Here is a 13,307-nt window from a genome sequence, read left to right as displayed (position 1 = left end):
CAGTTTTTTCCTGACCGAGAAGGCCATCCAGATGAGAAAGCATGGCATGTTGGGTCCTTGGAACTTAACAGACCACATAGAGTTGCCCAAGGAAAATTGACCAGCTGAATTCTGATTCAGTTGAGAGAGTCTATTTGACCTCATTTTTGGAACCTGATGCCAAAATGTTCAGATCTGCTACGTTCCCAGTGCCCACCAAGACGGCCAGGAGGCCTGGACCCCCTGGCATGATTTTCTGTTTTTTTGGTAACAACTTAATTAAGATATAATTCACATACCATACAATTTATATATCTGAAGTATACAGCGTGGTGTTTTTTGGTATATTCACAAAGTTGTGTACCCATCGTCACAATCTTCTTTTAACACTGATATATTTGGCTGCATTGGGTCTTAGTTGTGCCATGTGTGATCTTTCATGCAGCACACAGACTCTTCTAATTGCAGCACACAGGCTTAGTTGCCCAATTGGGGGTCGAACTCGTGTCCCTTGCAATGCAAGATGGATTCTTAACCACTGAACCACCAGGGAAGACCCCATAAAAACAATTTTAGAACACTTTGACCCCAAAAGAACCCTGTAGCCTTAAGAAATCACCACCCCATTTCCTCTCAAACCCCCATTTTCCTGCTACCAGCAGCCTCTCACAACTACTAATCTACTTTTTATTTCTTCTGGACGTTTCATATAAGTGGAATCACACAATGAGCAATCTTTGTGACCACCTTCTTTCATTTAGTGTGCTCTCAAGTTTCATCCATGTTGTAACATAAGTCAGCACTTCATCTCTTTTTAGGTTTGAATACTATTCATTGTATTGATATGCCCATATTTATCCATTCATCAATTAGATTTTGGTTTATTTGCATGCCTTGGATACTATGCCTAAAACTGCTCTGAACATTCACGTACACATTATTGTGTGGATGTACATCTTCATTTCTCTTGGGTATATAGTTAGGAGTAGTAAAATGATCTCTGCATCTGTTTAAGGCATACAAGTTTTGTGAGACTTGTCCAGTTCAGTTTATCCTTATTGGCACTGTGGGCCTTTGGCCAGCTGTGAGGAGAGAAAGGCCTTGCACATGTTAGAAGTGCATTTCAGCACTCACGTGGTGGATGGGATGGTGTCCAATTGTTTCTGACATCCTCTTATGTAACTGGAACACATTTTGCAAATTTTAACAGGGCTCAGCTTGCTAATCTTTCAACTCTCAGTTAAACAGAACTTAGCCTTGTGAGGCTATCCTGTGTTGTGTAATTCAGGATAACATCATTAGATGAACCTTGCATGCCCATGAACCCAAATGGTATGACTAGGGAAGCTGAGAGAGTGTATGACACAATCCAAAATAGAGAGTGGACAACTTCTTTATTGAGGGGTTGATCTGTAAGTGCTTATAGTAAGATTTTTCACTTTGCAAAAAGCAATGGTTTAATTTCTTGGGTTCAGGCTTAAATGTTCTTAATGTTTTTAATTTCTTGAGTTCAAGCTTAAAATTTCATTTTAAATGTGTAACTCAATTCTGTTGAATACTTGGAATGCTTGGAGGGTTATAAAATCCTCTAAATGCAGGAAACTGAACACCTGCTCTGTGCTAGACTCTATGCTCTCCACTCGGTTCCAGGCTCAGTACCACGATACAGAATGAAGGCACGGTCCTTGTCCTGAGGGAGCACAGCTCTCGGTGATGTTGGCTTTACTGTCCCTACTGCATTACTTAGAGGCAGTGACACTTGCCTCTCTGTAATCCATTTTAATGTGGTTTTAGAGGCTCAGCCTCTGCGAGCCCACTTATGTGTGGTTTTGAATGTGGATTTTAACCCTCATCCTGAATAACAGGGAGGGTGAGTCTGCAATGACTGGAAACCACAGGAAAATAAAATTTCCACAGGCATGCAGTTATTTCTTCAGCATTCCTGTTTCTGATAGAAAAATAAGATAGGCAAGTGATATATTTTCAAAAAGATAAACCTCTGATTCCCATCCCGATATTATATATTTGTATAGTCTTAACTTGCCTTCACATCATACAGGAAATAAAAGTAAATCAATTTGTTGTAATCATTGATGTTTAAGAATCTTTTACAAGTCTGCTTTCATACTGGAGTGGCAACAATTCTTTCTCAATTCCTAAAAGTATAAAAAATGCAGACATACTCAATTTCCAGTCTCCAGAGTGTATGTAAGTATATGGTGTACAGCATTATGTTATATGTGTATGTACATCCTGAAAGTTATGCTTACCTTTTAAATACCCACGGATAAAGTTTTATAATTTACTACACTATCAACATGGGCTTCTCAGGTGACACTAGTGGTAAAGAATCCACCTGCAATGCAGGAGACATGAGAGATGCAGGTTCGATCCCTTGGTGGGGAAGATCCCCTGGAGGAGGAAATGGCAACCCACTCTAGTAAGCTTGCCTGGAGAGTCCTGTGGACAGAGGAGCCTGGAAGGCTACAGTCCATGGGGTCGCAAAGAGTTGAATACGACTTAATGACTGAACACACACACATGCACACGATAAACATTCCTCACTAACATTTTCTCTTGTGTCTTATATTATTTGTTGCACTTACGACCTTTCATTTCTCCCTTTGTGTTTTCTAAAACCACTGGCTAGTAGCGTAGGCGTGAACTTTGGCCTCATTTTGGACCATAGTTCTGCCCCTTCCTTTGGGCTAGTTGTTTAAATTTGCAGAGATTTATTTTTATAAAATGAGAAGAGCCACACCTACATTATTAGGATTAATGAAAGGATTAAATGTGATTCTTAAGCAAGGTTATGTTGGAGAAGCGTTTAATCACTGTACGTGACACATGTGTGTTATAAATGTTGGTGGGATAATATAAGAGTTTATAATATAGTTTAATATATAAGAAGTTATTCATCTTAGAATATTGTTTTTTCCTTTTAAAAGAAAACAGACTAAATTGCTGAACCCCTTAATGCATCTAACTTTGCCAACCAAGTGCATTCTTTGAATTCCTCAAGTAAATCATCATCTGCAATTAATGATGATTTTCTCTTTCCAATAGTTGTTTATCCTGTTTATGTTTTCTCTCTTATTGCATTGTCCAGAATTGCAAGAACAATAGTAAATAAGGTAGATGATGCCAACTTTGCCTTGGTCTTGACAGTAGCAGGAATCTCTCTTATTGTTTCATTTGAAAATAACATCCTACAAATATTTATTGTGTTTTTTTGTGCAAGGTGCTGACCTAGGTAATAGAGACAAATAGTTTCCACCTCTGCAACTCAGATCTAGAGGGGGAAATGTGTTCATCGCATAATCACACACACATATGTTTAAACTTACAGCTGGTTATTGCAGCTACAAAAAAGTATATGGTTGGGACTTGCCTGGCGGTCCAGTGGTTATGAATCTGCACTTCCATCACAGGGGGCAGAGGTTCAATCACTGGTCGAGGAACTAGGATCCCACATGCTGTGTGGTGTGACCAAAAAATAACTAGAAACAAATTTTAAAAAGAAGCATCTGATGCCATGAAAGCACATAATAGGAGGAATTTGACCTAATTTGGGAGGTCAGGGAAAGATTCCCTAAGAACAATTACATTTGAACTTTAAGTCTGAAAGATGAGAAATTAATTAAGCAAAAGTTTGAGACAGTGGTACAAAGAGAATTTCCAGCAGGAAAAGGATCATGTGGAAGGGCGCTAGGTGGCAAGAGGGCACATGGGAAATTCTAGGAGCTGAAGTTGGGCACAGCTAGTGTACTGAGAAAGATGGGGTTTAATGTGAGATGATGCTGTAAAGGAAAGCAGGGGCCGGACAGTGAAGGTCTTACGGGCCATGTTCATTTGGGTCTTTATCCTAAGAACAATGAGAAGCCATCCAAGTCATTAAAATGGAAATTAATGATCAAATGTTTATTTCAAAAAGGTTAGTCCAGTTGTATTGTAAAAAAAAGGATTAAAAAGGATAACAAGAGATGTCAGGGGGCCCACAGAGAGGAAGATGGCTAGAAGGCATGGTTTGTTAGGGGAGGGCTGTGTGTGTGCTGTCAGTTCATGACAGAGTCCAGGTGCGTTTAAAAGGCAGTGAGAGGGGACTTCCCTGGAGGTCCAGTGGCTGACTCCACACTTCAGTGTAGGGAGCCCTGGTCAGGGAGCTAGTTCCTGCATGCTGCAACTAAAGATCTTGCAAAGACCCAGCACAGCCAAATCAATAATTTTCTTAAAAAAAAAAAAAAAAAAAAAGGCAATGAGAAAGTTCCAGAATGAAAGGGAAAGGCAAAGTGTCAACAAACTTCTTATGATGGAAGGGAGTGAAATCTAAAGCCTACTTGTGGAGTTCAATCTTAACTAGTTAGAGGTGCATCTCCTAATGGAAACTGGCAAGGGAAGGGCCTGGGTGGATGGATTTATCTGCTGGCTGGGCCGGTGGGTTTATCTGCTGGATCATAGGAAGTTCCTATCTGTTTGTTTCTGGTTGAGCATGTGTGAATATTTGTGTGTGAATGATTTGATTGGTGAATGCCCAGGGTTTGAAGTCACAACGTAGTATTTTTTGATTATACTCTTGACTTGACTATAGTGTGCTACTATTGGGTTGGCCAAAAGGTTCATTCAGATTTTTCTGTAAGATGTTATGGAAAAAACTCAAATGAACTTTTTTGCTAACCCCATATTTAATTTAGGATTTTGCATTTAGATATGAATGATACTGATGCAAGTTGGTAGCCTCCACTGAGCATGGTGGAGTACAAGAATACCTTCCTGCAAATGGGAAAGGGATCTGAAAGCTGAATTGGCCCACCATGGGCTCATTTGGGCATACTCCCCATGGAGATGTGTTTCCGGCATGGTACATTAGCAGTCACCATTTTGTTCTCTTCAAATCCCTTCAAATTTTAACAGGCCTTGAGCTGGAGTTTCTTTCAGCTACTCTTGATATAATTGATCACTTCCTCTCAGGCTCCACTGATGTTTATGATGCCCTTCATGAGGCCAAATGGCTTTTAACAATCCTTAATTTTTACCAGCTGTCTCCTCAACTGGCCCCTAAAAAGAACTCACCTATTTGGAGTACTGTAAAACTTGCATTTTAACACCAAAATGGCATTCCTCTGGGTCCATACGATATTATGCTTCTCCTTTTTTTCATTACCTGGGAGTTTATAGTAGTATTTATTCTATCATACTGGTTAATCAGCAGAGAGGAAAACATAACTATCCTTTTCAATATGGCCCTAGGCTTTCATCTGTCATGTAAAATTGTGTAAGGCAACAGTATATTAAGTAGATCTGTTCTTTTCTCTTTTATAGATTTTTGTCATCAGGTTTATACTAGTTTTTTTTTTTTAATGAATTAAAGTATTCCATACATTTCAATAATCTTAAATAGTTCCTATCATAGATGACATTTCTTTAAAAGTCTGAAAGAATTTGTTTCTACAACTATATAAATTCAGTTCTTATTTTTCCCTTTAGGGGCAGGATTGGGAGGGGAATTGTTGCTGGATCTGTAAGATCATTTTCAAGTCCCCTCCCCACTTACTGTCATATACAGACTCTTAAAGTGATTTAGGTCATACCTGAATGGTCTAGTGGTTTTCCCTACTTTCTTCAATTTAAATCTGAATTTGGCAATAAGGAGTTCATGATCTGAGCCACAGTCAGCTCCCCATCTTGTTTTTGCTGACCGTATAGAGCTTCTCCATCTTTGGCTGCAAAGAATATAATCAGTCTGATTTGGGTGTTGGCCATCTGGTCGTGTCTATGTGTAGAGACTTCTCTTTTGTTGTTGGAAGGCAATGTTTGCTATGACCAGTGTGTTCACTTTGCAAAACTCTATTAGCCTTTGCCCTGCTTCATTCTGTACTCCAAGGCCAAATTTGCCTGTTACTCCAGGTGTTTCTTGACTTCCTACTTTTGCATTCCAGGCCCCTATAATGAAAAGGACATCTTTTTTGGGAGTTAGTTCTTAAAGGTCTTGTAGGTCTTCATAGAATCGATCAACTTAGGCTTCTTCAGCATTACTGGTTGGGGCATAGACTTGGATTACCATGATATTGAATGGTTTGCCTTGGAAACGAACAGAGATCATTCTGTCATTTTTGAGATTGCATCCAAGTACTGCATTTTGGACTCTTTTGTTGACTATGATGGCTACTCCATTCCTTCTAAGGGATTCTTGGTCCACAGTAGTAAATATAATGGTCATCTGAGTTAAATTCACACATTCCAGTCCATTTTAGTTCGCTGATTCCTAAAATGTCGATGTACACTCTTGCCATCTCCTGTTTGCCTTGATTCATGGATCTAGCATTCCAGGTTCCTATGCAATATTGCTCTTTATAGCATCAGACCTTTCTTCCATCACCAGTCACACCGACAACTGGGTGTTGTTTTTGCTTTGACTCCGTCTCTTCATTCTTTCTGGAGTTATTTCTCCACTGATCTCTAGTAGCGTATTGGGCACCTACTGGCCTGGGGAGTTCATCTTCCAGTGTCCTATCTTTTTGCCTTTTCATACTGTTCATGGGGTTCTCAAGGTAAATATACTGAAGTAATTTGCCATTCCCTTCTCCAATGGACCACATTTTGTCAGAACTCTCCACCAAGACCTGTCCGTCTTGGGTGGTCCTACATGGCATGGCTTAGTTTCATTGAGTTAGACAAGATTATGTTCCATGTGATTAGATTGGTTAGTTTTCTCTGATTGTGGTTTCAGTCTGTCTGCCCTCTGATTCCCTCTCTCAGCACCTACCATCTTACTGGGGTTTCTCTTACCTTGGATGTGGGGTATCTCTTCACAGCAGCTCCAGCAAAGTATAGCCACTGCTCCTTACCTTGCACGTGGGGTATCTCCTCAGGGCCACCGCTACTGACCTTGGATGTAGAGTATCTCCTCTCAGCCGCTTGCCTCTCCAGTGCCGCGCAGCCACATACAGTGGAAGTAAGAAATAGATTTAAGGGACTAGATCTGATAGAGTGCCTGATGAACTATGGGCAGAGGTTCATGACATTCTACAGGAGACAGGGATCTAGACCATCCCCAAGAAAAAGAAATGCAAAACAGCAAAATGGCTGTCTGAGGAGGCCTTATGAATAGTTGTGAAAAGAAGAGAAATGAAAAGCAAAGGAGAAAAAGCAAGAGATACCCATTTGAATGCAGAATTCCAAAGAATGGCAATGAGAGATAAAAAAGCCTTCCTCAGTGATCAGTGCAAAGAAAGAGAGGAAAACAATAGAATGGTAAAGACGAGATCTCTTTAAGAAAATTAGAGATACCAAGGGAACATTTCATGCAAAGATGGGCTCAATAAGGGACAGAAATGGTATGGACCTAACAGAAGCAGAAGGTATTAAGAAGAGGTGGCAAGAATACATAGAAGAACTGTACAAAAAAGATCTTCATGATCCAGATAATCACAGTGGTGTGATCACTCACCTAGAACCAGACATCCTGGAATGTGAAATCAAGTGGGCCTTAGGAAGCATCACTACAAATAAAACTAGTAGAGGTGATGGAATTCCAGTTGAGCTATTTCAAATCCTAAAAGATGATGCTGTGAAAGTGCTACACTCAATATGTCAGCAAATTTGGAAAACTCAGCAGTGGCCACGGGACTGGAAAAGGTCAGTTTTCATTCCAATCCCAAAGAAAGGCAATGCCAAAGAATGCTCAACCTACTGCACAATTGCACTCGTCTCACATGCTAGTAAAGTAATGCTGAAAATTCTCCAAGCCAGGCTTCAGCAATACATGAAATGTGAACCTCCACATGTTCAAGCTGGTTTTAGAAAAGGAACCAGAGATCAAATTGCCAACATCCGCTGGATCATCAAAAAAGCAAGAGAGTTCCAGATAAACATCTATTGCTGTTTTATTGACTGTGCCAAATCCTTTGACTGTGTGGATCACAATAAACTGTGGCGAATTCTGAAAGAGATGGAAATACCAGACTACCTTATCTGCCACTTGAGAAACCTGTATGCAGGTCAGGAAGCAACAGTTAGAACTGGACATGGAACAATAGACTGGTTCCAAATAGGAACAGGAGTATGTCAAGGCTGTATATTGTCACCCTGCTTATTTAACTTATATGCAGAGTACATCATGAGAAATGCTGGGCTGGATGAAGCACAAGCTGGAATCAATATTGCCAACCAGGAGAAATATCAATAACCTCAGCTATGCAGATGACCCCACCTTTATGGCAGAAAGTGAAGAAGACCTAAAGATCCTCTTGATGAAGGTGAAAGAGGAGAGTGAAAAAGTTGGTTTAAACCTCAACGTTCAGGAAACTAAGATCATGTCATCTGGTCCCATCACTTCATGGGAAATAGATGGAGAAACAGTGGAAACAGTGTCAGACTTTATTTTGGGGGGCTCCAAAAATCACTGCAGATGGTGATTGCAGCCATGAAATTAAAAGACGCTTACTCCTTGGAAGGAAAGTTATGACCAACCTAGACAGCATATTAGAAAGCAGAGACATTTCTTTGCCAACAAAGTTTTGTCTCGTCAAGGCTATGGTTTTTCCAGTAGTCATGTATGGATATGAGGGTTGGACTATAAAGAAAGCCGAGTGCCGAAGAATTAATGCTTTTGAAATGTGGTGTTGGAGAAGGCTCTTGAGAGTCCCTTGGACCGCAAGGAGATCCATCCAGTCCATCCTAAAGGAGATCAGTCCTGAATATTCACTGGACGGACTGATGTTAAAGCTGAAACTCCAGTACTTTGGCCACCTGATGTGAAGATCTGACTCATTTGAAAAGACCCTGATTCTGGGAAAGGTTGAAGGCAGAAGGAGAAGGGGACGACAGAGGATGAGATGGTTGGATGGCATCACCGACTCAATGAAGATGAATTTGAGTAGACTCTGGGAGTTGGTGATAGACAGGGAGGCCTGGAATGCTGTGGTCCATGGGGTTGCGCAGAGTTGGACATGACTGAGTGACTGAACTGAATTTTAAAGTGAGTTTCATAATTTAGATTTTCTTGGGAAAAAGTCATCCATTTCATGATGATATTAATAGCATCAAGCGTTGTTCATCTAATATCCAGTTGCTTTAAGCCCTCCTCTGCTCCTTTTTATTGTCAAATAATGTGTAACTTAATTACTGTTTTTAAGCTAAGAGTTTTGTGTGTATGTGCTCAGTCACTCAGTCATGTCTGATTCTTTGTGGCCCCATGGACTGCAGCCCACCAGTCTTCTCTGTCCATGGGGTTCTCCAGGCAAGAATACTGGAGCAGGTTGCCCTTTCCTTCTCCAGGTGCTCTTTCCCACCCAGAGGTGAACCCACCTCTCTTGCATCTCCTGCATTGGCAGGTGGATTCTTTACCACTAGTGCCACTTATCGGAAATGATTATTTTTAAATTCTGATGTTCGGATTGGGGGTTTTAATTGTTTATTTTTCATTTATAGTTGGATTCTATTATGGTCAAGAAATATTGCCTACATAATTTCTAGGTTATGGAATTTAATACAGTTTTCTTTATAGACTAATGTAAGATCAATTTTTGTTAATGTTCCTCTGCTTAGAAAAGCATATTGCATCTATTTCTGAGGGCCAAGGCCATTTGGTTATTATATAAACATAATTTTCTTATTCAAATCATTTTCCAACTTTTAAAAAGTAATTTATTATATTAAATATTGGTAAGAATCCCAGGGACGGGGGAGCCTGGTGGGCTGCTGTCTATGGGGTCGCACAGAGTCGGACACGACTGAAGCGACTTAGCAGCAGCAGCAGCAACACCTTAAAGGTTCTGACTGTAGATTTTTTTGTTGTTGTTGCTCTGAGCATTTCTTACTCTGTGTGTGTTAATGTGTGTGTGTGTGTGTGTGTGTGTTTGTGTGTGATATGTTACTTGGCATGTTGAATTAGTCAAGATTTATTTGCAAGAAACCCAACTTGAACTAACCTTAAACCAACAAAAGAGAATGTATTAGCTCATTTATTGGCTCTGCTTCCCCTCTTAGCGTCTGTGTTTTTACCCTTTAATTATTAATTCATTTCTTGATGTAGGCTTTAGATATTTTTTGCCAAAAAATAAAATAACCCTCGTATTATGACATTGCAGAAGTCAACTGTGAAGTGAAGAATGTTGCCTCATGCTACCAAAGGATTTATTAGAGAAATTGAATTGAAATTTCAACACTTGATTTATCTTATATCTTCTAAATGCATATTTGTGATTACTGTCCAAATTTTGTTAAAAATGAGATGAAGTAAACTTATCTTTATAACTTTTTTCTTTTGAGGATAAAGGTTTGCTCAAACCTCTTGAAGTGGAAAGTGGTGAAGTCATGTCATAGGTTCAGTGTGAGAGACGGGAGATAGTCTCATGGCCATCTTTGGAAAATACATTCCACCTCAATAAGTATCCTTAATCTCTCATTAAACTTTTATATTCTTTTGAGTAAACTTGCTTTAATTTGTCACAACTATTGTGAAATTCCATAAAAATGGTTAAAATGAGGTAACTTTGGTGCTTTCAGATCCACCCACTCATGTTCCAAAATAGTCTCCAAGTGTATTTTGTAAATAATTCTGGTTATAAATTAGAATATATGTGAAAGATAACTGCATTTTTCTCAGATTAAAAAGAAATGAAACTTGCTAGAAAATGAACATCTGTGTCCCTGTAAAATCACTGAGTTCAACATTTGTAGGGAGGAACCTGAGTTATAATTGTAACAGTGTTATAGTTGTAGCAGTGTCTGTTCATGTTTCAGGTTAGTGTTTATTAAAAAAAAATTCATTGGAAGATGCATGGAGATTTAAGACTGCATCCTACTATGCCCAGGAGCATAAGCTTACAACTGAAGAAAGCAAAGAAAATTTAGGGAAAAGAACTCAACATCTCAAATATATATTTTATATATACTTTTGGTCCATACTGTATTCTGCGAAATATTGTAAAATGGTTGAATTGAAACATGGCATTTGGAAAAAGAACCACAATGTGGAACACACATTCTTGCATGAAACTGAATACATTTGCATATTTCAAATAGCATAGTTGGTTGCTATTACAATTTTTATTTGATTTTTTCCATCAAAATTTGATTTATATTTTGCTCAGTTCTGATTTCCCAATAATCTTTTTTTTTTTTTTTTTAATTTGTCTCAACAAACAAAATAATGATTGAGACTGGGCCTTGGAGTCAGACAGACCTGTCTAGCCTCAAAGGAAAAATGTGCCTGTGAAAGTTTGTATTTTAACAGGGAAGCTGGTTGGCTGTATTGCATTTTGGAACCCTTTGAGTACAAAAGGGGCTTCCCAGGTGGCATTAGTGGTAAAGAATCTGCCTGCTAATGCAGGAAATGTAGGAGATAAGGGTTCAATCCCTGGGTCAGTAAGATCCCTTGGAGGAGGAAATGGCAACCCACTTCAGTATTCTTGCCTGGGAAATGCCGTGGACAGAGGAGCCTGGCAGGTTACAGTCCATGGGATCACAGAGTCAGACACGACTGAGCACAAACTGAAATTCTGTCCCCATTTAACACTTACTCACCCCCATCTTGTCCCTGACATCTACCAAAGTACTCTCTGACCCTATGAATTTTACCATGCTATAAGTTAACCTTAAAAATGCATCCCAATATACATTTGTTGTTCAGTCTCTCTGTTATGTCTGACTCTCTGCAACACCATGGACTGCAGCACACCAGGCTTCCCTGTCCTTCACCATCTCCTGGAGCTTGCTCAAACTCATGTCCATTGAGTCAGTGATGCCATCCAACCATCTTGTCCTCTGTCGTCTCCTTCTCCTGCCTTCAATCTTTCCCAGCATCAGGGTCTTTTCTAACGAGTTGGCTCTTCATATCAGGTGGCCAAAGCATTGGAGCTTCAGCTTCAACATCAGTCCTTCCAATGAATGTTCAACATCAGTCCTTCAACTTTTGACTTTAAATGTATCACAGAAGAGGGGTCATATATACAGGTAAAGGATATAAAGGTTGATTTCCTCTAGGACTGACTGGTTTGATATCCTTGCAGTCCAATATATATTAGGTGCAGACAAATACTGTTTGATTCCATTCATGTGAGAAAGTGTTATTCTTTAGGACCTGATATGAAAATTCCTCTTAGGGAAATTATTGTATATGTTTGGAAGGAGCATGTGGATGATTCATTTGCAGGAACTCCTGGCCTTGAGTGTGTTTGAAAGGCAGATCAGTGTGACAGTGGATGGGGTTTCAGGGGTGGTCCTTGACGTCTCAAAGTGACCATTTGGGAGTTTACAAAGTGACTGAGGAAATAATAGAGCCTGGGAGACTTTGGGAAAGGCACAGTCATTTGCTCCACGTGGACCCCGCAATGCATCCTGCAGGCAAGCAATACAGTCAAAAGGGCAGTGGCTTAAGAATGAGGGGTTCAAAGACCCTGTTTTCTTTTTTCCCCACAATGAGTCATTCTAAGTCATTTGCGTATTTTCTTTTCTCTTTCCAACCTCCAGGCCATCAAGAAGCCATTGCAGTGTGCTTACACCTGCAGACCCAGCAGACAGTCAATGACACCTTGTGTGATATGGTCCACCGCCCTCCGGCGATGAGCCAGGCTTGTAACACAGAGCCCTGCCCACCCAGGTACGTGCGGTCTTCTGCTCTCTGCAGAGAATCATGCATGTGTATTGAGGCTGAGGGGGGAGTCACCCAAGGAGAACAGAGTTCTCCCTTCTCTGTTCAAGCTCTGTGCCAGCCAGATTCTCACTAAGATACACGAATACTGCCAGGTTAAGTGGGAATCCCCTTTACCCGGCCTTTTGTTTGCATCATACATGAGTGAATGTGAACTGGCTGCTGCTGGCAACACCATGAGCTCAGCAGTTTTGTTGTCTCATGTCTGTCCCTTCAGGGGTACTTCTTTGCCTGAAGCCACATCAGGGAACACAGGCTCTGAGGTCAAGTTAGCACAGGTTCACAGAAGGTGCTCTGTCCATATTTGTGGACTAACTGAGTGATCTCCTACTTGTTATCTAGAAATCACACCAGTGTGTTCTCACCCTTCCCACTGGCCTGCCAGAGATCTCAGATTATGGGGTGTACTGTTAAGAGTCCCCAAAGAGTGGGAAATGTTGGCTTATTTTTGGTCTCCTTGGCCTGAAAGGTTGACCTTAAAAATTAATCTGCTTCCTCTCTTAAGTCCTTATAAGATGCTGAGGATTTTTATCAGAAGGAAGTGTAGATTTTCCTCATATTTTTCTGTCCGTGGCTATTGTTAGCTCCAGAAGATTATAACTCAGCATCACTAGTTTCTCACAAGACATTCCAAAATCCAGCCCCCAGTTTTTTCCCTTTTCTATCCTTTACCTGT

The 13,307-nt window shown here is 40.2% G+C and overlaps 1 protein-coding gene across 6 annotated transcripts in view; it reads left to right on the top strand.

Moving 5' to 3' along the window:
- The window catches only part of ADAMTSL3 (ADAMTS like 3), a 381,778-nt gene that overhangs the window by 257,274 nt on the left and 111,197 nt on the right, over positions 1-13,307 (top strand). For all 6 annotated transcript variants that reach the window (XR_003507318.1, XM_027520883.1, XM_027520878.1 and 3 more), the window contains one exon: positions 12,451-12,580. Coding sequence is in view for 5 of the 6 variants with exons in the window: in XM_027520883.1 (XP_027376684.1) it covers positions 12,451-12,580 (130 nt within the window). In the remaining variant the exon portion in view is untranslated. The remainder of the gene's footprint in view (positions 1-12,450; positions 12,581-13,307) is intronic.

The sequence above is a fragment of the Bos indicus x Bos taurus genome, chromosome 21 (genome assembly GCF_003369695.1).
Source record: "Bos indicus x Bos taurus breed Angus x Brahman F1 hybrid chromosome 21, Bos_hybrid_MaternalHap_v2.0, whole genome shotgun sequence".
Taxonomy (NCBI): Eukaryota; Metazoa; Chordata; class Mammalia; order Artiodactyla; family Bovidae; genus Bos; species Bos indicus x Bos taurus.
This window is presented reverse-complemented; position numbering and strand designations above follow the sequence as displayed.